Source organism: Mauremys reevesii, linkage group 2 (assembly GCF_016161935.1).
Source record: "Mauremys reevesii isolate NIE-2019 linkage group 2, ASM1616193v1, whole genome shotgun sequence".
In the NCBI taxonomy this organism is placed as follows: domain Eukaryota; kingdom Metazoa; phylum Chordata; order Testudines; family Geoemydidae; genus Mauremys; species Mauremys reevesii.
Window position 1 is genome coordinate 236725237 of NC_052624.1, and position 21843 is coordinate 236747079.

Consider the following 21843-nt stretch of genomic DNA (forward strand, 5'->3'; position numbering starts at 1 on the left):
CCACATGCATAATTGCTGAGAATATTTAAATACTAGCATTTTTTGCTGGGATCAAGGTGACTAATCCAGATTATTTTCCATTCATTCTGAAATGTAGAATGTAATGCCAAAGGTGTGGTGCGTGTGTTTGGTTTTTTTTGGGGGGTGGGGAGGCAGTTAGATACTCAAGTTCTTGAAATCTGCAATATGATGAGACAATTCTTAATGCCACATTCAACCTATTGCATTATTTAATCAACAGTACTTACAACATATTAAGATATTCTCTACTAGTAGTACTGTGCTAGAGTACTCTCCACTTGTTGGAAGTGCTTTAGTCCCTATTTGTATAATAAACCAAAACATAGTTGCTTGAAAGGAGAGATCAGCAGCATCCTAAAGGGGTTAGATAAGCAGCAACTCCCTCCCAATACAAAGATAGATTTAATATAAATAGTCAAGTTATAATAAAGATTGTAGATTCTAAACATTTAAGAGGAAACGTGCTTTATTGTAATATACCCATTCCCCTCCAGACCCACACATTTATTCACTAGTTTTTCCTCTGATCTTAAGATGTCTCAACTTTGTTTCCTTCATACTTATTTTCTTGTAGTTTGGTTTTGTTGATACTTAGGCCTGGTCTACACTACGGGGGTGGGGGTCGAACTAAGGTACGTGACTTCAGCTACGTGAATAGCGTAGCTGAAGTCGAACTACCTTAGTTCAACTGACTTCCCGCGGCGTCAGGACGGGTATTAAAGTCCGCAGCTCCAAGGTCGACTCCGCCATCGCCGTTCGCAGTGGTGGAGTTCCAGAGTCGATCGGAGCGCGTGGGAAGTTCGAACTATCGCGTCTTGATTAGACGCGATAGTTCGAACTCTGAGAAGTCGAACTCTCCGCGTCGACCCGCGCGGTAAGTATAGACCTACCCTTAAAGTTCTTTCTGCTCTGAATATTTTGATTGTTCTCTCCCAACTTTTCTCAACCCTCACCTATTCTTCCTTCCCATTTATACAGCATCTGTTGGGCTGGAATGAAGACCCTGCACTGTCCTTCCAAGTTTAAGAGTGGGTAGCCCTGCCATAACTATCAAGAGGAAGTCCATTTAGTTTAGGTAAGAAATCAAAGGATATTCAAAATTAAATTAGTATTAAATTCTAGAGGAGAATGTAGAAGGTGTAGCTCTACTCTTATAAGCAAATAACCAGAGTATGAGTCTTCCTTTCTATTAAGTGTATTCTATTTACAGCTACAGTAAGGTTTTTGTGTGTGTGTTTTTTTTTTGTTTTTTTTTAAACAGAGGTCTCCAGATTCTACTTAGGATAGGAGTCATGGTGGGTTTCCTTCTCATGAGAAGGATGGGAGGACTGTATAGACTCAAATATGCCCTCAGTGACATGCAGCTGCATTATTTTCGTGGGCTTTGTTAGTGGATACAAGTCACTGGAACATTTTTATTAATGCTCAAGGGAGGCATAGACTCCAGTTCCCTCTTAACTGGGTTGGCATTGAAGTGCCAACAAGGAAAAATATTGATAAAGGAACCAGTTGTTACTCTATAGGTTGTATAAACAGGCCCATTTGAGTGTGGTTGTACTCTGAGTTCATAGAATGGTACCCCCTTCAGTCTGGAAGGAAATCCATATCCTGCTCTAGTGCCCAAATCAAGATGAACACATATGAGGTATTAATAAAATGATTAATGTGACAACTGAAGCCTGTTCAACGGATTAGTCTTCACTAAAGATGTAGTTTACATTTTAAGATTAAGATTCAGACAATGCCCACTGATTTAGTATTTTGTTGTGCAATCACCACTGAGCTACTGCTCCAGCTATGAATGCTAGTGTAATTTGCTACAAGAGTTTAAATACACATGACTATTACCAGCCAAAGATATGTAGATATGAAGGTCTCTACAATTGTAAGTTGTCTGATGAGCTTGCCTCTAAACATTGTGTTGCTGTGCAGAAATTGAGTCTGCAGATGGATTTAGGGAACACAGCTAAAGCAAGCTTCCATGTGTCAAGAGTGCTTTAGCATGTCAGTGACAGTATGTTTTTGTAAATACAGTCAAGCCTCTGGAGTGCTTGTAGCCACGGATTTGTAAAGAATCCTACTGAATGCAAGGTGTATGCTGCGTATACTATGTAAAGCGGCCAGGGAACCCAGGATTTCCTCTCTCTAGGGTTGTTTGTTAGACTAGATACTACTAATAGGGCAACGGTTTTAAAAGTTGTGTTGCTATGACAGAACACTGGTATAATTTAAGCAGTTTCATTTCAGTGCTTAGTTAGTATATGCCTGCTGAGCTCATTTTGTTTCTCCCTTGGGCAATCGTGCACACTGTCAAATTTGATGTCAACTGCAATGCTGACAAGTTGGACAGTACAACATCCTGCATTTGCAGCCCTTCCTCTAAAGCAGGAGTTCAAGTTGTAGTACGCATATCCCTGAGGTACACATGAAAATGCAATAAATAAGAGAAATTGTGTTGTGATTTTAACAGGCTACTCAGACAAAGCTTTAAAAAACTGAGAATGTTATATAAAATACAGTAGTTAATTTACTTCAAGATGTAAAGCACTGGACGCACTAGAATGGGTTACCTAGGGAGGTGGTGGAATCTCCTTCCTTAGAGGTTTTTAAGGTCAGGTTTGACAAAGCCCTGGCTGGGATGATTTAGTTGGGAATTGGTCCTGCTTTGAGCAGGGGGTTGGACTAGATGACTGCCTAAGGTCCCTTCCAATCCTGATAGAATCATAGACTATGTACCAATTAGGACAGAGAAGTGATCTACAGAGCCCTCACCTCCAGTCACTGTACAGCACAGGTTCAGTTGCCCAGCAACAACTGTCCAGTGTAACTGAGCCCAAAACTTAATCAGGGGAGGTTTTCAGTTGTATGTGTCACACTATATACTGTATGTAACAGTGAAATATGGACAGCTGGCTAAAGACAGGTAGTATTAAGAAGAACACAAAGTATCAGTGATAATAAAGGTAGGGGTACATGAGCAGCTGGTAGATCTGGAATGGGGTACACAGGCAGATGGTAGATCTGGAGGAGGTACGCAATAAGAAAAGTTTGGAAACCTCTGTTCCATAGGGCTCAGAATCTGCTAGTGTCAGAAGACAAATTCTAGAGTTGATAAGGTCCTGGTGAAATTAACAAAATATTTCTGTTACAGCCAACTGCCCACTGCATATTTGTGGGTAGAATGAGACTAGTTCTTACTGACTGACATATCTGAAAGCAAGGCATGTTACTATATTAAGGGTCAGTTATCTAGACCTAAACATTTTAAAGACCCCTCAGTCACAGCATTAATCAAGAATCAAACCTAAAAATTTGGCCCCTAGCAGCTTGACCTTGAACTATGGGGCAGAGCTAATCAGTACCCATTTTAGTGCCTTACAGCAGAGGTCCCCGGTCCGCGGCCCGTTAGGAACCGGGCTGCAAACCGACCCCTAGCACATCAAGCGACATGTCTCTGGCCGGGCCCCTGAGCCCCGCCCCCTCAGAGCCGCATGGTGAGGGGGCGGGGCTGCGAGCTCCGGGCTGAGCTCAGCTCCCTCCGCTCAGTGTGGAGCTCCCAGCCCCGCCCCCTCACCACGCGGCTCTGAGCGGGGCGGAGCTCAGGCCCCGCCGGAGACACGCAGCAGCTGTCGGGCGAGGCGCTGAGGCTCCGGGTGAGCGGGGAGCTGGGGGTAAGAGGCTGGGGCCAGCGGGGTTGGCTAAGGGGCAGGGAGTCCTGGGGACAGTCAGGGCACAGAGAGGGGGCAGAGGTTGGGGGGCGGTCAGGGGGCAGGGAATGGGGTTGGATTGTGGGTGTTCGGGGTCTGTCAGGACTCAGTGGGGATAGGGGTTGGGGCAGTCTGGGGCCGGGGAGCAGGGGGGGGGTCCCAGGGGGGTGGGGGTCTCTGGGGGATGGTGAGGGGACAAGGAGCAGGATGGGTCAGGGATTCTGAGGGGGGCGGGCAGTCAGGGGGACAGGAAGTGGGTGGGGGTCAGATAGGGGGCAGGGCTCCCACTAATTCTGCATTATGGTCAGTTGTATAATTATTTCATTATATATTACAATAATAATAGAAATAAAAGTACAAAAATAAATGTAATGCGCTTGAATCATCCCAAAACCATCCCACAGGTCCGTGGAAATTTTTTTTTTCTACGAAACCAGTCCCTGGTGCCAAAAAGATTGGGGACCGCTGCCTTACAGGATGATGTATCAATTCTGAGAGATTAAGGCCAGAAGAGGCCATTATGATAAATTTGACCTCATGCATAATGGGCCATATTCCTGCATCAAGCCCATAATTTCTGGGTTGTACTACTCCATTCAGTTTTACACAGCCCCTCACCACTGTAGTCAGAGCTCCTTCCAGAAGTGCAGTAAGTGATGTTAATGTCTTTTAGGGCTTGTCTACACTGCCACTTACGGTGCTGAAACTTTCTTCACTCAGCAGTGTGAAAAAAACACCTCTGAGTGATGCAAGTTTCAGAACTGTAAAGTGGCAGTGTAGATAGTGCTGGTAGCTATTCCCCTCACAAAAGGTGTTTGTTTTTACAGTGCTGTGAGAGCTCTCTTCCAGCACTGGAGCTGCATCTACATAGCCACATTAAAACGCTGCCACAGGGCTTTAACATCAGCTGTTTAGACATGCCCTTAGAAAAGGGCATCCAGTCTTTAAAGACTTCGAATAACGGAAAATCCAAATACTTTGAATTGTTCCAATTGTCAGTTACCATTACTTCATCTCCTCCACACACACACACACACACTTTGTTGTGGTTCAGGGATGGAGGTAGAGGTGTATCCTGTGGACAGGTCCTAAACAGGAAAACACTGGATAGATTTTGAGAGTCATAACTCTGGCCCTGCTCAAGCAGACTGGGTCCTACATCCTGTGATGGGCACTAAGTTTCAAGCCCTACCTTCCCCCAACCGAGGATACATCTACACTACCCGCTGATCCAGCAGGTAGTGATCAATCTATCGGGGATTTATTTAATCACATCTAGTGTAGAAGCGATAAATCAATTCCTGATCGCTTTGTCATGGACTCCTGTACTCCACCACAGCGAGAGGCGGAAGCGGAGTCAGGGGAGCGGCGGCAGTCGACCCCTCGCTGTGAGGATGTGAGGTAAGTCGACCTAAGATACGTCAACTACAGCTACGCTATTCTTGTAGCTGAAGTTGCGTATCTTAGGTCGATCCCCCCGGTGTAGATCAGTAACCTCACTGCCAGCCTCTTACTGCAGTAAGACATACTCCAGCACTGCATAAAACCTGCCAGAACTTGCTGTTTGATCACAGTGACAAAAGGCCTTTTTCTGAGAGAGACAAAACAGTCAACACTTAACAAGGGAAGCACATGAAGTACCTGCCTGCTGCAGCTGTACATGTCAATTTCTCCATTTAGAAGAATAAATAAGCAAGGATCAGTTGCTATAAAAGCCTTGAAGAATTTGACAGCTACTCATCAGGGGTTGCTATGCAAGTTTGGGCTCTCCCTGCACTGAAGCCCAGCAGCAACTCTGATGAGAAGCTCAACTCTGCCCCAGGCTGATTGATTTTACCAAGGTGTGATGCTGGGGCACATTCTTCTCTATCTGTCTTATAGAGCTCTGATAAATTTGAAGCTCCACCTACCTTTACCTGCTGGAAGAGAGCACTTTCCCCCTTCTAGGCTATTTTGCAACAGGAGGAAGGAGTCTGCCACTACCTTTTCCCTGGCCTCTATATTTTGGCTGTCTATGATTAATCATACAATCATAGGCTTTGGCTACACTTGCACTTCAAAGCGCTGCCGCAGCAGTGCTTTGAAGTGCAAGTGTAGCCAAAGTGCCAGTGCTGGGGAGAGAGCTCTCCCAGCGCTCTCCGTACTCCACCTCCCTGTGGGGAATAACGTACAGCGCTGGGAGCCGTGCTCCCAGCGCTGGGGCTTTGACCACACTGGCGCTTTGCAGCACCGCAATTTGCAGCGCTGGAGAGGGTGTGTTTTCACACCCTGCTGCAGCGCTGCAAATTTGCAAGTGTAGCGAAGGCCATAGAATCTCAGAGTTGGAAGGGACCTCAGGAGGTCATCTAGTCCAACCCCCTGCTCAAAGCAGGACCAAACCCAACTAAATCATCCCAGCCAGGGCTTTGTCAAGCCTGACCTTAAAAACCTCTGAGGAAGGAGATTCCACCACCTCCCTAGGTAACCCATTCCAGTTCTTCACCACCCTACTAGTGAAAAATTTTTTCCTAATGTCCAACCTAAACCTCCCCCTCTGCAACTTGAGACCATTACTCCTTGTTCTATCATCTTCTACCACTGAGAACAGTCTAGATCCATGCTCTTTGGAACCCCCTTTCAGGCAGTTGAAAGCAGCTATAAAATCCCCCCTCATTCTTCTCTTCTGCAGACTAAACAATCCCAGTTCCCTCAGCCTCTCCTCATAAGTCATGTGCTCCAGCCCCCTAATCATTTTTGTTGCCCTCCGCTGGACTCTCTCCAATTTATCCACATCCTTCTTATAGTGTGGGGCCCAAAACTGGACACAGTACTCCAAATGAGGCCTCACCAGTGCTGAATAGAAGGGAATGATCACATCCTTCGATCTGCTGTAAATGCCCCTACTTATACAACCCAAAATGCCATTAGCCTTCTTGGCAACAAGGGCACACTGTTGACTCATTCAGCTTCTCGTCCACCGTAACCCCTTGGTCCTTTTCTGCAGAACTGCTGCCCAGCCATTTGGTCCCTAGTCTGTAGCAGTGCATGGGATTCTTCTGTCCTAAGTGCAGGACTCTGCACTTGTCCTTGTTGAACCTCATCATATTTCTTTTGGCCCAATCCTCTAATTTGTCTAGGTCCCTCTGTATCCTATCCCTACCCTCCAGTGTATCATCCACTCCTCCCAGTTTAGTGTCATCTGCAAACTTGCTAAGGTGCAGTCCACACCATCCTCCAGATCGTTAATGAAGATATTGAACAAAACCGGCCCCAGCACCGATCCTTGGGGCACTCCACTTGATACCGGCTGCCAACTAGACATGGAACCATTGATCACTACCCGTTGAGCCCGACTATCTAGCCAGTTTTCTATCCACCTTACCGTCCATTCATCCAGCCCATACTTCTTTAACTTGCTGGCAAGAATACTGTGGGAGACTGTATCAAAAGCTTTGCTAAAGTCCAGAAATAGCACATCCACTGCTTTCCCCTCATCCACAGAGCCGGTTATCTCATCATAGAAGGCAATTAGGTTAGTCAGACATGACTTGCCCTTGGTGAATCCATGCTGACTGTTCCTGATCACTTTCCCCGCCTTTAAGTGGTTCAGAATTGATTCCTTGAGGACCTGTTCCATGATTCTTCCAGGGACTGAGGTGAGACTGACTAGCCTGTAGTTCCCTGGATCTTCCTTCTTCCCTTTTTTAAAGATGGGCACTACATTAGCTTTTTTCCAGTCATCCGGGACCTCCCCCGATCGCCATGATTTTTCAAAGATAATGGCCAATGGCTCTGCAATCTCATCTGCCAACTCCTTTAGCACCCTCGGATGCAGCGCATCCGGCCCCATGGACTTGTGCTCGTCCAGCTTTTCTAAATAGTCCCGAACTACTTCTTTCTCCACAGAGAGCTGGTCACCTCCCCCCCATACCGTGCTGCAGAGTGCAGCTGTCTGGGAGCTGACCTTGTCTGTGAAGACAGAGGCAAAAAAAAAAACATTGAGTACACTAGATTTCTCCACATCCTCTGTCACTAGGTTCCCTCCCTCATTCAGCAAAGGGCCCACACTTTCCTTGACTTTCTTCTTGTTGCTAACATACCTGAAGAAGCCCTTCTTGTTACTCCTAAGGCGATATCTACAGTACAGAATCTTGTTGACAAAAAAGTAATTAAATTGCTTTAATTAAAGCAGCATAAAACAGCTGTTGCATGTCCACACTATGCTCCTTGTGTCGGCAGAGTGCATCCACACTAGCAGCACTTGCATTGACACAGGAAACAGTGCACTGTGGGTAGCTATCCCACTGTGCAACTGGCCACAGGGTGCTTTGGGAAGGGTTTGCAATGCCTCATGGGGCAGGTACAACATCACATGATGCAGGTTTCTCAATCCCATTGCTCCATGGGAATCCTACTAAATTGGCAGCTGCTTTTCAAGTGAAGAGTGTGGAGTGGGGTGGGCTGTGGGGGGAGAGAGAGAGAGTGTGAGTGAGTGCATGCTGTCTCTACGTTCAGACAGCTGCCTAAGCAACTCAACTGGAGGCAGAGGAGGAAGACACCTCCCCACATCAACTTCCAGCTCTGCACAGCAGTCTCTGGTTGGCTAGCTAAGATTCTTCCCTTATCAACAGAAGATTTTAGACAGGCATTAGAATTGTTTTCTAGGATTTTCACGCTTCAGCATTTGAGGGCACTCAGCTGGTCTTCACTCCATTCCCTGCCCCTCCTCCCCCCCCCCACAAAAGCTCAGTATGTCTTAGTGATAGAGGCTTCACTTTAGTTTTAAGGGCTTCAATTTAAGCATCTAGCTAATAATGGCCTAGTTCCATTAACTCTCTCCCTGAGAATTAAGTACATCAGTGGGAGCTGCATATGCTCTGCACCTCTACATTAAGAATCTATATGGGGCCCAAGCTTAAGCTGACTCACACTGACAATTCTGGCCGTATAGTAGTTCCTCAGTTCAGTGAGTAGTCTTATTGTAGCACCTGCTTTCCCTTCCAGTCCCCATTTTTTTTTTTGGCTTACTCTCAGCAGTCTACCCAAGGATCAGGATAAGTTAAACATCTACCACCACACAATGAACCTCAAGCCAAGATATTAAGACTAGGGAAGATTATTTCTCCAGCAGAAGCAGCTGTGTGCTTTTCTGATACAAGCTCAGTCAAGCTGTACTTTTGCTTTGAAGCCACTTTGAAAGAATCCTAATAGCCTTGCTGAGCAGAGGTCAGCAACCTGGACTATTATTCTGTTCGGGGTGGGGGGGGGGAACACCTTTAAGTCTACAATAAAATTTTCTGTAAGTTAGTTCAGGAATCCTTAGCATTCAGGTAAAGTTCCTACACTGTTCTGCTGCCATGGAAACACTAAATTTTGTTTTGTTTCCATCTTGCACACTATTTGTCTGAAAGGATACAATTTTATGTCATTTTTATCTCAAATCCCAAAATACTTTACAGAATTATAGATAGTACATAGGCCAAACAGGCCAACACCTTTGTACATTGCTATGACGAAGGTAGATTCTTCAAGACCCCTTTGTGTTGGCATAGGAGAGCTTTCTACCATTGTAAACAGGCAGAAGTGGCTCCTACACCAGCTGCCCCACACCCTGGTGTCAGAAATACAAGTGATTGGGAGGAAGCATGGCAGAGCTCTTGATACCAACAGAGCCCTCATAGCAATGGTGGAATTTAGAACAGCCAAGAGACTTCTTCAATCTCATAGGGACTTGTGCAAGTCAGGCAGCCTCACTCCACTCCCTGACAGACATCCCCTCATTTCCTAGGCAGATCAGTGCTCTGCCACAGGAAAGAATCTGGCCTATGGAGAAAAAATTGTTTAAAGAGATAGTACTTGCAGGCTAATAAGGGGAGAAATGTTTAATGTCTAGCGTAGCCGGGATATAGGAACTGTTCTATATGGCCAGTAGCATTGAAAAAAAATCTAACACTAGAAAGCAAAAGCAAGCATGAGATTAGTACTGGAGCAAGGATGGCATAGAGACAAGATTCTTATGGAAAATTAGAAGAGTGTTATATGTAAGCCTGCTGCTCCTTTCTATGGGGCTAGATTTACAATTACAGCTATTCCTAATAAGCACCAGGTTTTGCTGAAAGGGGTTCAGTAGAGTTGTTTAGTAACAGTTCTGCACCAGGCTGGTACCCAGCATAGTTTAGAGTAGTCTCCTGCTACTAGCTACTGGCATAATACAGAGTAGCCTAAGCAAAGGGGCTGTCCTGGCAGCCAGGACTGACCAATTACAAAAGCATTCCAGTCATACCACTGCCCCCCCTTCCCCCAAATGTCCCCTACAGCAAGAGCTGGGGACACCATCTAGGAATTCCCCCACACTAAGGAAAGTCCTTCATCCAGATCCAGAAAATGCATGCTTGGTTTGTGCTGACAGAACAGAGACGCTTTGGAGCCAAGGATCTGGCCCAAGAATAGAAGTTGCAAACAGGAAAAGGAAACTCAAGAGAACAGAAAAAGCTAGATGCTCCTAGCTGAGTGAGCTTAAGGAAGTGTTTTACCAATGATGTTCTTGCCAAAGAAGCACTTCTGACTGAAGCTTAGAGTGAAGCCAGTTCCACTTGGTAAATATATGGGGGAGAGAGAATTAAGGCCTTGTCTTCATTTAAGGTTTTGCCACTTAACTATGTCATTATAGACTTTATGATATCAGAATAGTTATAGCAGCAATTCCCCCAGCATAGATGCAGTTGTATGGGTACAAGTATGCATATACTGATATAGCTTAGCCTGGTGAAGAAAGCAAAATAAGCTATACTAGTACAGAGAACATTATACCAGCATAACTTGATCTACATTAGGGCTCTCACTGGCATAACTAACAGTTTAAATAAATAAATAAAAAGACACACCCCCCCTTACAAGTAGAATTAAAATAATCTATAGCGTAAGTGTAGATCAGGCCTAACTGGAGCAACTCTAAAAAAAATAGCTAGGTGTAGCATTTATAACAGAGCTAAGATAGGAAGTTTGACTGCAACATTTAATCCTCATTTAGAGACAGTTTAGCCCTTCCATTTGCTGAAAGTACAAAGTGTTTGTCAGTGGAATGGCACCCTTCCAAGTCTAGAGACAAATGACATGCCTCAGCTGCTACTCACTGAAGCTGCTGGGAATGCTATAGGCAGCTGTGAAACTGACAAGATTCAGATCAACTATCTTGCTGGTAACTTGGGGAAGCTCTAAGTACCTGAGGCATGCAGGCAATGAAGCTGTTGAGGAAGGAGGGTCTAAAAAGGCTGGAAGAGGCAGAGTAATAGAGACACCCTTCTCCTCAGCCTTCCACCTACCTCTCCCTCCAAGCATCTGAGTGTCTGGGCATTTCCAGTTAGCCATCCAGGAGCCAACCTATCACCAATAAGAAATCCTTCTCTCACTCTCACCTTCTGATTTACACTCTCCACCCAAACAGTTTACACTAAGATTTGCTACAATACACAGGAGGGCAGAACAAGTTACTTGGACACCATAAAAATCCTATTTTTAAATCAAGATTGGATGTTTTTCTAAAACATGCTCTAGTTCTAATGGAATTCAATTCCGTGAAATCCTACAGTCAGGGTGATGCAGGAGTCAGATGAGATCAGTAGTCCCTTCTGGCTTTATAACAGGAATAAAAAGCCAATTTCTAGTCATCTAGTAGTTTGTTAGCTTGACCTCTAAAACCTACAGGAAAGGTTAGTTGGATGTCAGGATACCAAAGAGTTACTGACAGTAAGAATTGGCTGATCCCTTAACTGTTCATTTACCATTTGTCTAGCCATGCACAACTGTAGAGAAAGTTTTGTGAAGAAAGTAATTTTGAAATGTGTAGATTTTTAATGAAAGTCTGATTTTTTTCAAACAAGCTTGACAAGAACAGATACAAGCTGACAAAGTTTACTCAGCAGGGCAGAACTTGATGGGTCTTGTATGGACTGACTAGTCAGCCAAACTTCAACCTAGTGAGGTTCTACAGCAGATCTGCTCTGGTCACACTTTAAAATGGGACTTTGTGAAGAGAGAATTTAGCTATACAAGTTTGACTTTCTTAGTCATACAGGTGGCCTATTTGCCTGGTCAAGTCATGCTTGTCACTCCTGATTTTAAAGCACATTTGTTTCCTTTCCCCACCATTCCTGTTAGCTACGATGTTAGACATGCAACATTAGTGCCTATAGTTAATGTGAGGGAAGACCCTACTTCTGAATACAACCACCACAAAGCAAAAAAGACTCCATGATTTATCAGCATTAGTTTGTAGTGAAAGATTTATCCCAGATTCTAACACTAACAAGGAATAAGCTTTAAATAGCATTTTTAATGAATACTGTGACACCCACTTAGTTTTAGTAAATTGCTTTTTGTTCTATAAAGTAAAACTTCTAGTGCTAACAGTTTAAAACTAAAGGCTCTCTTGCAGTGTTTCCAATCTAGTGTTTTGCTAGTGCACAAGAACTAGTCTCTAGCCAGCATTACACAAAAGTCTTTCTATTGCACAAGTGTGAAGAAACCCAGTTTACAGTATTCAAGGCTAAGTTTATGAAGTTCTTCATTTCAGTGTATTTTAATTTGTTTGTTCTGAGATGCATTTACCTGTGTATTTTTAAAGTTACTGTTTTGAGTAACCAACTGATTTACAATTAGTTTCATATTTAACATACGATATAGTGGAGTACAAAAATTCAGGAACAGCTATTAAGAATCCATCCAGGATTCTTTTCACATTCACAGGGTGAGAATGCAGCTGTCAACTTAATTGTTACAAGGTTGCTACCCTGAATTGACAGCTATTAAGTGGAAACATAGGTTACATGGCAGTTTCACTATCATCACTCTGTTTGCATCACAATTCATTCACAAATCTCATTGTTAGACCAATAAACTTATTTCAATTGTCTTGCTCATGGCATAGACATCTCCTAGACTGTAGCAATAATTTTATATATAGCATCTAAATGAGGTTCTTTCCACTGTCCACAGAAAAGAGTGAGACAGAAAGCAAAAAGAGTCCAACTTTTGCTAGTTTCAAACAAAGTTGATCTTTTCAGCATTCTGGCTATTGCTGAGCTTGTTACGAGTTATCTTTACTACCTCTGGGTTGCCTTCTCACCCTCTCCCCATATTCTTTTTGGGTTTACAGCAGCCATCAAGAGTCAATGAGATACAGCTTACTGACACACTATGCTTTCTTAAGCAACAGTTTGCTTGGCTGACTAGGCTAGTATTGGTGTTGTAGTCATGTTGGTCCCAGGATATTAGAGAGACAAGGTGGGTGAGGCAATCTCTTTTATTGGCCCAACTTCTGTTGGTAAGTGAGACAAGACTAGTATTGTCAGCCAAGTTTACAATCCAAAGAGACATCCGGTTTGCTAATTAGATGTGCCCTCAAGAAGACAGGCCACTGTAGTGGTAAGTCACTGGTGAGTGCAGGCCTATCAAATGCTGAACAAGAATCCCATGTCTCCAGTAATAGAGTTTGCTTATAGCTATATTTCATTAGACTAGTTTCTTGCAAGCCTTATTTTTAAAGGGATTTAGCTATGTTTGTCTTCACTACAGAGGAGCCCTGTTATTTCAGAGTAGTTGACTTTATGATGGGGCATATTCTCGTTTTGTACAAGGAGATCAGAAGTGGGAATTCAGAGAAACACTCCCTTCAAGTTCCTGAAGTGGACAGCCCATGAAAGCTTATGCCCAAATAAATTTGTTAGTCTAAGGTGCCACAAATATGCCTCGTTCTTTTTGCTGATACTACTTACAGTGCATGGGCGCCGACTTATATGGGCTCCTGGGGCTTTAGCCCCAGGAATATTCACAGACAGGGGCTCTGCTCCAGCAATATTTGGAGCTAGGTTTCTCCCCTGCTGTGCGCTGCCGGCAATCAGAGGGCTCTGGGCTTCCTGCCGCGGCGGGGAGCCCAGAGCCCTCTGATTCCCGGCCGCGGCTGGGATTTAAAAGGCTCTGGGCTGCCCGCTGCGGCGGGCAGCCCAGAGCCCTCTGATTTCCGGCCGCGCTGGGATTTAAAGGCTCTGGGCTCCGCCACAGCAGGCAGCCCAGAGCCCTCTGATCCCAGCCGCGGCTGGGATTTAAAAGGCTCTGGGCTCCCCACCGCAGCAGGCAGCCCCAGAGCTCTCTGGTTCCCGGCCCGGCTGGGATTTAAAAGGCTCTGGGCTCCCGCGGTTGCAGGCAGCCCAGAGTCCTCTGACTCTGCCACGGCTGAGTTTTAAAGGGCTCTGGGATCCCGCGGCTGCCAGCAGTCCAGAGCCCTTTGAATCCCAGCCTCTGTCCGCTGATTGCCCCCTCCCAGACCCCTGCCCCAACTGCCCCCAGAACCTCCACCCCTATCTAAGCCCCACTGGTCCTTGTTCCCGATTACCCCCTCCCGAGACCCCTGCCCCTAACTGCCCCTTGGGACCTCAGCCCCTATCTAAGCCTCCCTTCTTGTCCCCAACTGCCCCCTCCAGAGACCCCACCCAACTTCTCCCCCCAGGCCCGCACCCCCTACCTGTCCCCTGATAAACCTCTTAGACTCCCATGCCTATCCAATTGCTGCCTGTCCCCTGACTGCCCCTCCGAACCTCTGCCCCATCCAACTCCCCCTGCTCCTTGTCCCTTGACTGCCCCCCGGAACTCCCTACCTCTTCTCCAACCCCCAAACCGCTTACTGTGCCACTCAGACCAGCGTATCTGGCTCCATGCAGCTCCAGACAGTTGCTGCCATGCTCCCCCATGGAGCCCACAGCCCTCTCCCACCCCCAGCACCTGCCTTCCAGATTTGAACACCTCAAAATTCAGGAGTGCTCAAGCTCGGTTTGGGCAGCTTTTACTTCATTTCTCCCAAATCAGTTTCCCCTGCAAGGTGCCAACTGAAGGTGTTGGAGAACAGAGAGATCAGGTGGCCTCCTAATGCCTGGAAAAGAGACAAAGGCCGGAGGAGGGAGTGTCAGTGCCTGTGCAGACTTCTGGGAAGTGCACAGTGTGGAAGGGAATGCTGTGATGCTTTGGAACATCTCCATACGAAGCCAGTCAGGACTCTGGGGGAGCCTCCTCTCTCAGAGCATACTGTCTCCAGGGCAAGAAGCTTACACCTTCCTGGGTCTGACCTCGGAGCATTCAGCATGCCCTTCCACGTCATGCACTTTCCAAAGTGAGTCTGCCCAGGCTGGTCCTGGGGCAACCAGAGGTCGCTGCACCCCAACTCCGCAGTCAGATGTGACTCTCAGCCAGACAGTAAAACAGAAGGTTTATTAGATGACGGGAACACAGTTTAAACAGAGCTTGTTGGTACAGAAAACAGAACCCCTCTGTCAGGTCCATCTTGGGGGGTGGGGAGCCCAGAACCAAGTTCTGGGTCTCTCCCAATTTCCCCAGCCAGCTCCAAACTGACACTCCCTCCTCTGGCCTCTGTGTCTCTTCTGGACAAGGAGGCCACCTGATCTCTTTGTCCCCAACACCTTCAGTTGGCATCTTGCAGGGGAAACTGAGGCACCCACACAGTATTCAGAGAAAATATTAAGAACATTCCCACTTCATCACAACAGATGCAACAAAATATAATACTGTATATTGAAGTAGGCAAGTGCTGCTTCTGACTTTCCACTTTTAATTGACCCTTGTAATCTTGTGGCACTGACGCGTTGTAGCTTCATTTTATATCGGCTTACAGGGCGGGAGCGGGGGGGCACCACCATTTTGGGCCCCACCAAAAATTATACAAACCTGCCGCCTATGTTACAGTGGTAGCCGTGTTAGTCTGAGACAGTGGCTTCTGGAAGAGGCAAGACTTTCCCTCTACAAGTCTTGTCAGTCTTTTGTTCCAGATTCCATGTTGTTTCAATGCACAGCTATTACTTTCAGGGAATAGCTGCTTTAGAATAAAGTCTACTCTACAGTAATTGTTTCAGTTAGATATTGAAACCAGAATATACTTTGATGCAAGTTGTTAAATATTGCACTTTGAGTCTTATGGAGATAAATTTATCTTACCAGCTTAGTTAAGTGTAAAAGCTACATGTTTTCCTTAGTAGACCATCACATGAGCTCAATGGAGGTGCCCTGGCAAAGCATAAGTTTCATCTGCTTTTTTAACAACATTCCACATAAAGTTAAACTAAAATTTGACAAACAAGTCTACAGTTACATTGCAGAGTAAAACACCAAGTTGAGACCTCAATCTCAAGGCATAATGGACCATGTACTCAGTACTTCACAATATTTGAAGGTGGCACATATAAATCCTGCTGCACTGATGTGCACTCAATTTTACCAAAGTGACTTAGGAGCACAAATATTTACAATGGGACTTAGGCACAACTGAAAGTTTTACTTCAGTACTTTTCACTAACTAATTATTTTTCCTCTGCACTAAGTCTTACCAGGCAACTCTTTCCTTTTGTTGTGCACATGCAGAGAAGTTCACAGAGGTCTTTTTAAAGTTATATCAGCTAACACAGTACACTTTGTGCACTTGTTTAGTCTAATCAGGCCAACTGCATTGCCATGCGAGTTAACTGAAGTGCATTGCCTCTGATCAAAAGGGGTTATGTCCAAAGCTAGATAAAGTCCAAGTTGGAGGCATGCCAGTCTATTGTTTACACCAAGACTAGCCATTTACCATTTAACCAATTGTGATTTTGAATATGTGTCATGAATACAAAATGAGGGCACTTGGATTCAAATATCAAGCTTGACCAGGTAAGGAGCAGCACCAGTGGCTCAAGCAGTGCAAGATTCAATTCACTTCCCCCCCCCCCCCCCCAAGGGTATGTCTATACTACCTGCCGGATCAGCCGTAGTGTTGTGATAAATCGATCCTCGATACATCCATCTCATCTGGACGCGATAAATCGATCCACTAATCAACACCCATACTCCACCTCAACAGGAGGAGTAAGCGGAGTAGTGGCAGTCAACTTGCCGCCGTGAGGACAGCCAGGTAAGTCGAACTAAGATATTTTGACTTCAGCTATGCAAATAGCGTGGCTGAAGTTGCGTATCTTAGTTCGACCCCCCACCCCACCCTGCTAGTGTAGCCCAGGCCTTAGTCTCGTGATTAATCTAGAGAGAGGCGCTAGAAAGACAGCCATACATGTATAAAGGAAATCCAAGACCATGAATTTTTGCCTTCTAGAGTCTACAAACAGCTGCAGTGCCTCTGCTGTAGCAATTCAGAAACCTGTGGGCAGCAGCACAATGGATGTCATACAAATTCCCTGCTGTTAGGCGAAGCTGTGAGCACTAGTATTAGTAAGACCAATTTAAAAAACAAGTCTCCATTTACTCAACATCCTCACTCTGTTCCCCTCCATGTGCCTCTACTGCAAAAGGAGAAGAAACAGAGCTTCTCCACTCTAGCTATTGGTGAGGAATTTGACAACTACTACCCTAGCACTCCTGCTCAAGGAATAAAGGACAGCACCTTAGTAGAAATCCCAGCACCCAATTTTTTTTTTTTATTATTATAAACACACCAGATGGATTTGGCACCAAGGCTTGGTTTCTTCACTAGACCACTGCCCCATACCTTATGAGTATCCACCCCACACTAGAAAGCCATATCTGTAACTAGTGGGTCCAGTTCTCCTGCTAATAGTTTTTGGTAGATTTAAACCTTGGATTTATTATAGGAAAGCAGCTCTTTCATGCTACAGAAATACTGGATGTTTCCTTCTACCAGAGGAGATTTGACAGATCAGAATATTTTACTGGAACTGTTCCACTACCAGGTTTACAAAATTAACTTCATCCCTATAATGAATGTGTTTTATTGGGTTTGGTTTTCAATCCATGTTTACTATACTGTCATAAAATACCCAGAGTGCTGAGCACATTAGAAATACAGGATATAAATGCTTAGCCTGTGTTTTAAGGCAATCACCTGAGCCTAGCACAGTTATTAAATATGAACATAAGCTATTTTAGAAGTTTACCCAACATCTCAGAGGCTAAGTCAGAGTAATTCCATTCTATCTATGCGTATAGAAATTAGAAACCAGATTCACAACATCTTTAACAGGTTTCAGAGTAGCAGCCGTGTTAGTCTGTATCCACAAAAAGAACAGGAGTACTTATGCTCAAATAAATTTTAGTCTCTAAGGTGCCACAAGCTTTCATGGGCATCTTTAAGGCAGACCATTGGGCAGTTAAACCAAGTAGCTGGGCCCACCTCGGGCTTTATTTTCAGAGGTGCTCAGCACCCACAAGAGCAAATTGGAGTAGTGAGGGTTCAGCATCTCAGCAGGTTGGGTGCTTGGTGTCAAGCCTGGCACACAGGAGTAAAGGGGTGGGGGGGGGGGAGAAGAGAGGAAGACACACCTCTTGGACAGGCTAGTGCAGACAGGGACACAGCAGGAGCAGGGCTGGGAGGTGCCTAGGTTCCAGCAGGGCAGGTTGAGAGGAAGCCAAGCTACGGGTAGTTCAGGGCTTTCAGTCTCCCACCCAGGCAAGGCCGGCTACCTCCACTCCCGCGCCTCACTCCTCCGCCCCAAGCCACCGCCGGAGCTACAGCAGCTGCCACGGCTCCCAGAGGGCGCGCGCAGCTAATCACTATGCAAACAACGAGCGCTGCCCCGCGGCCGCTTCACCCCGCCCCCCCCCTCCCGGATGCAGCCAGGGACAGGGGGAGGACACAGCGGAGGGCCCCCGAGCGCGGGCCAAGCCCTGAGGCGCCAGGGGAGGGGCTGCCGCGGCCCCGCCCGAAGGCAGGAGGGCTCTGGGGCTGGGGCGCTGCCGCCAGGGAGGTGGCTGCTCCTCTCGTCCCCGTCCCGCTGCTCCGGGGGCTGGCGAGCGGGCAGCCCCGCCCTGCCAGCGGCACCCCTCCCGGCGGGGCCGGGGCGGACAGGGGGCGCCCGGCCAGGAAAGCTCCCCGTCCCCCGGTACCTTGCTCGCTGCTGGGGTCCATGCTTGCAGCCGCCGCCGCCTTGCTCCCGTGCAGCCCCGGCTCAGTCGCCACCCCCCGGCGTCAGGCTCGGCAGCGCGAGCGCCGCCTGGGCTTCATATAGGGCGGGCTCCCGGCCACGTCAGCCAGCCGCCAGCCACCTGACCGGAGCCGCCCTGCGGCTGGGCCAGCTGCACGGTGCTGGCAGGTGAGGGCGGCGCCCCTGGCGGGGGGGGCCGGGGCTCTGCGCCGCTGAGCCCAGGTGCCTGCCCCGGGGCAGAGCCGTGAGCCCCGCCTGTGGGATTCGCTTCTCAAGCGGGGCAGGGTGATTGGCAGCCCTGGAGGCGCCCCAATCCGGCCGTATTGGAAAGCTGTCCTGGAAACGTACCAGCCCGGACACGAGCGTCTGTCAGCGGCCCCATCAGCCCTCCTAGTGCCCGCTACCAGGCGTTCAAATATCATGAATCAGGCCCCAAGAAATCGCAAGTTTCCCTTAGAAAGTAGATTTAAAAATAATAACGAGGGGGGTCTTTATACTTGCCTGCTGGTTTATGAGTCTTGGGGGTTCCTGTTTTCAAGCTTTTCTCTAAAACCTAGCGGGCTGGAAATGTCTTTTCTGAAATGAAAGGCAAAATTATCACATCGTCCTCAAATGGCTCCAGGAGCCAGGTCTTTAAGATGCCATAAAATGCCAAATATCTCCAGACTTGTGATAAAGTCATGAGAGGCGGCAGCACTCTCTCTACCTTTATGATGATGATCATAATGGTAAAAGTAAAGATATTTCATTTACTCTTCAAATACAGATTACTTTTCCTGGGTGAGTGCACCAGTTACATTTTGCAAAACAGGTCTAACCTAATCTGAGCATCTAGGCATTTATAAATTATATCACATAATGACTGGTATTTCTCTATTTCCAAATCCAGTGCTGCAAACACTTACTCGTGTGAGTAACTTTACACACATGAGCAGTCTGAATGATTTAAAATGAGATACTGGTATGCCTAAAGTTATTCACATGCATAGATGTTTTGCAGAATTGGGCCTGAAGTTCATATACCACAATCTGTGTACCGATGGTATCTGGGATTTTTACATTGCACTCATTTCCATGGTAACTATTATTCTATTTAATACTGTGCCTCAGTTTCCTATATAAAAATATCTGTTTGTTTATTCAGAGCTTTACATGTTCATCAATCACCAGAGTGTCTGGAGCTAACAGTACTCACTACCTTCTATAAAGTGCTTCTGGACCCTGGAATAAAAGTTGCTTAATAATTGCAACTTGATATTATTTTATTTATTCAAAGAACTGATACAGCAATCACTTTACACAAGCTGGTTTAAAGAAGCCTATGGCAGGCTGAATATTCGTAACACTAATTCATGATATGTCTGTACCCTGTTGTGACGGCTGAGGCTATTTCTTTTTTCTATTTATCTATTATATTTTTGCTTGTAAATAATATGCATATTTACAACTTGCACTGTGTTACTGAAACTAAATTATATTCTTATTTTAGCCTCAGAGATGTCCCCTTGAAAGTTGTGAACAGTTAAACAAAGCAACCCAGTGCACTTAGTAGATCATCAGTTCAAAAGCACTGTTGCTGCATTAAAGAGAATGAGAGAGACAACAAGGCGACTGAGGTAATCTTTTATTGAACCAACTTCTGTTGGTGAGAGACAAGCTTTTGAGCTATACAGAGCTTTTCCTCAGGTCTAGGAAAGGTACTCAGTGTATCACAGCTAAGTGGACAGAAGTTGGTCCAATAATAGATATTACCTCACCCACCTTGCCTCTAATGTCCTGGGAATGACATGGCTACAATAACACTGCATACAACAATTAAAGAGAACTAACAGTTTAAAAAACAGGGCACTGGCTGAACCTGAAACATCACATATGTAGTCTGAGCTTTTTCTCCTAAAATAACTTTAAATGCTGAAAGCTTATAACTGTGGAGTCTGCCATAAAAGCAAACCATTTTGAGTGAGTATGTCAATAAAGAATATTAGATTGACAGATACACTTCTTCCCCGACTCCCTTCTGTTCCCCTGGTCCTGCTATCTATGGCTTTGTTTGCTCAAAAAGAGCAGTGTTTGCTTAAAATGAGTGGCCAGACAGACACAGTGTGGGGCTTTGTGAATACCAAAATTGTCATGAACATTTGGCACACTGTCACATGCCAAAGAGGATCACAATAGAGGGCTATGAGGTGCCAATTTAGGATGCCTAGACAATGAGGAAAAAAAACGTAAATCTCGGGTATTCCATGAAATCTGGGACAGCTATTTGTTTACATTCTAGCATATACATAGCTTCCGAACGAAGTGATTGTGAAGATGCCATAATAATATAGCAAGCAGATAAAACAAGATAATGGGTATATTTTCATCTTGGTGTGCAAGAATCAGTTTAGCTAGGCATGTAACACCCTGTGCAGTGAGATGAGTCTACATATCTCACAGTAATGGTTTTTGATTATGGTAGTGATTGAACACAAAATTGAACACAGATACGTATTCGAAACTGATATATCTCTGATATTAAAAGACATAAATAATTCAGCGAGAACTATATTTTAAAATATTGCACTTGAAATCTTACGCTTTTCCCCATCTCCCATGAGCAGCTGATGATGTATGACTGATCAGTTCTCAGAAGGTAAGAATATCAACAGTGTAGAGAATTAAATCCCTTGGGCTCCACTCACTCCAAAATTATGCAGGACTTACATGACTAGTCTGCTAAGGACTGTCAGGGTTGCAGTGGTGCAAAGCGATCACAATCTCAGTTCTTCTTAGGGGTTAGAGAGGCATAGGAGCCAAAGCCAGTATATCCCCCAGAATGGGTGTGATGACCAGGATGGAGGCATTACCAGGGCAGTTAGGGCATTCATTGATTTAGTTCCTCCCCCCGCACTCCCATCCCCAAAGCTCCTATGAGTCTCTGGTACAAATGAAAGCTGCCCTGCTCTGATGACCCCCAATGAAGAGCACTGCTGACAGGCTACTTGCTCTCACCAGAGAGGAATGCCCTGTTCCATGCAAGGGTACTGTTGGAGTTGATTGATAGGTTTAATGTACACCTCCTTGTACCAATTTGACAAAATCTGGCCTCTTAACTACAAATGGTTACAAAGGAGCCCCCCAAATACACTTAAACTATCTTAACATTCTATTGTTTTTCTTCACAGGTATGCAGAGGATGATTCTCTCTGAATGTGTACTTTCTT

At 45.7% G+C, this 21843-nt stretch overlaps 1 protein-coding gene across 2 annotated transcripts in view; it reads right to left on the reverse strand.

The window, feature by feature from the left end:
* The window catches only part of TPD52 (tumor protein D52), a 216284-nt gene extending 197579 nt beyond the window's left edge, over nt 1-18705 (reverse strand). Inside the window, exon 1 of one of the 2 annotated variants that reach the window (XM_039523247.1) lies at nt 18600-18705. In XM_039523247.1, the coding sequence (XP_039379181.1) occupies nt 18600-18621 (22 nt within the window). In that variant the 5' untranslated portion in view covers nt 18622-18705. The remainder of the gene's footprint in view (nt 1-18599) is intronic. The other variant, XM_039523246.1, reaches the window with a different exon arrangement.
* Between the last annotated feature and the right edge of the window lie 3138 nt (nt 18706-21843).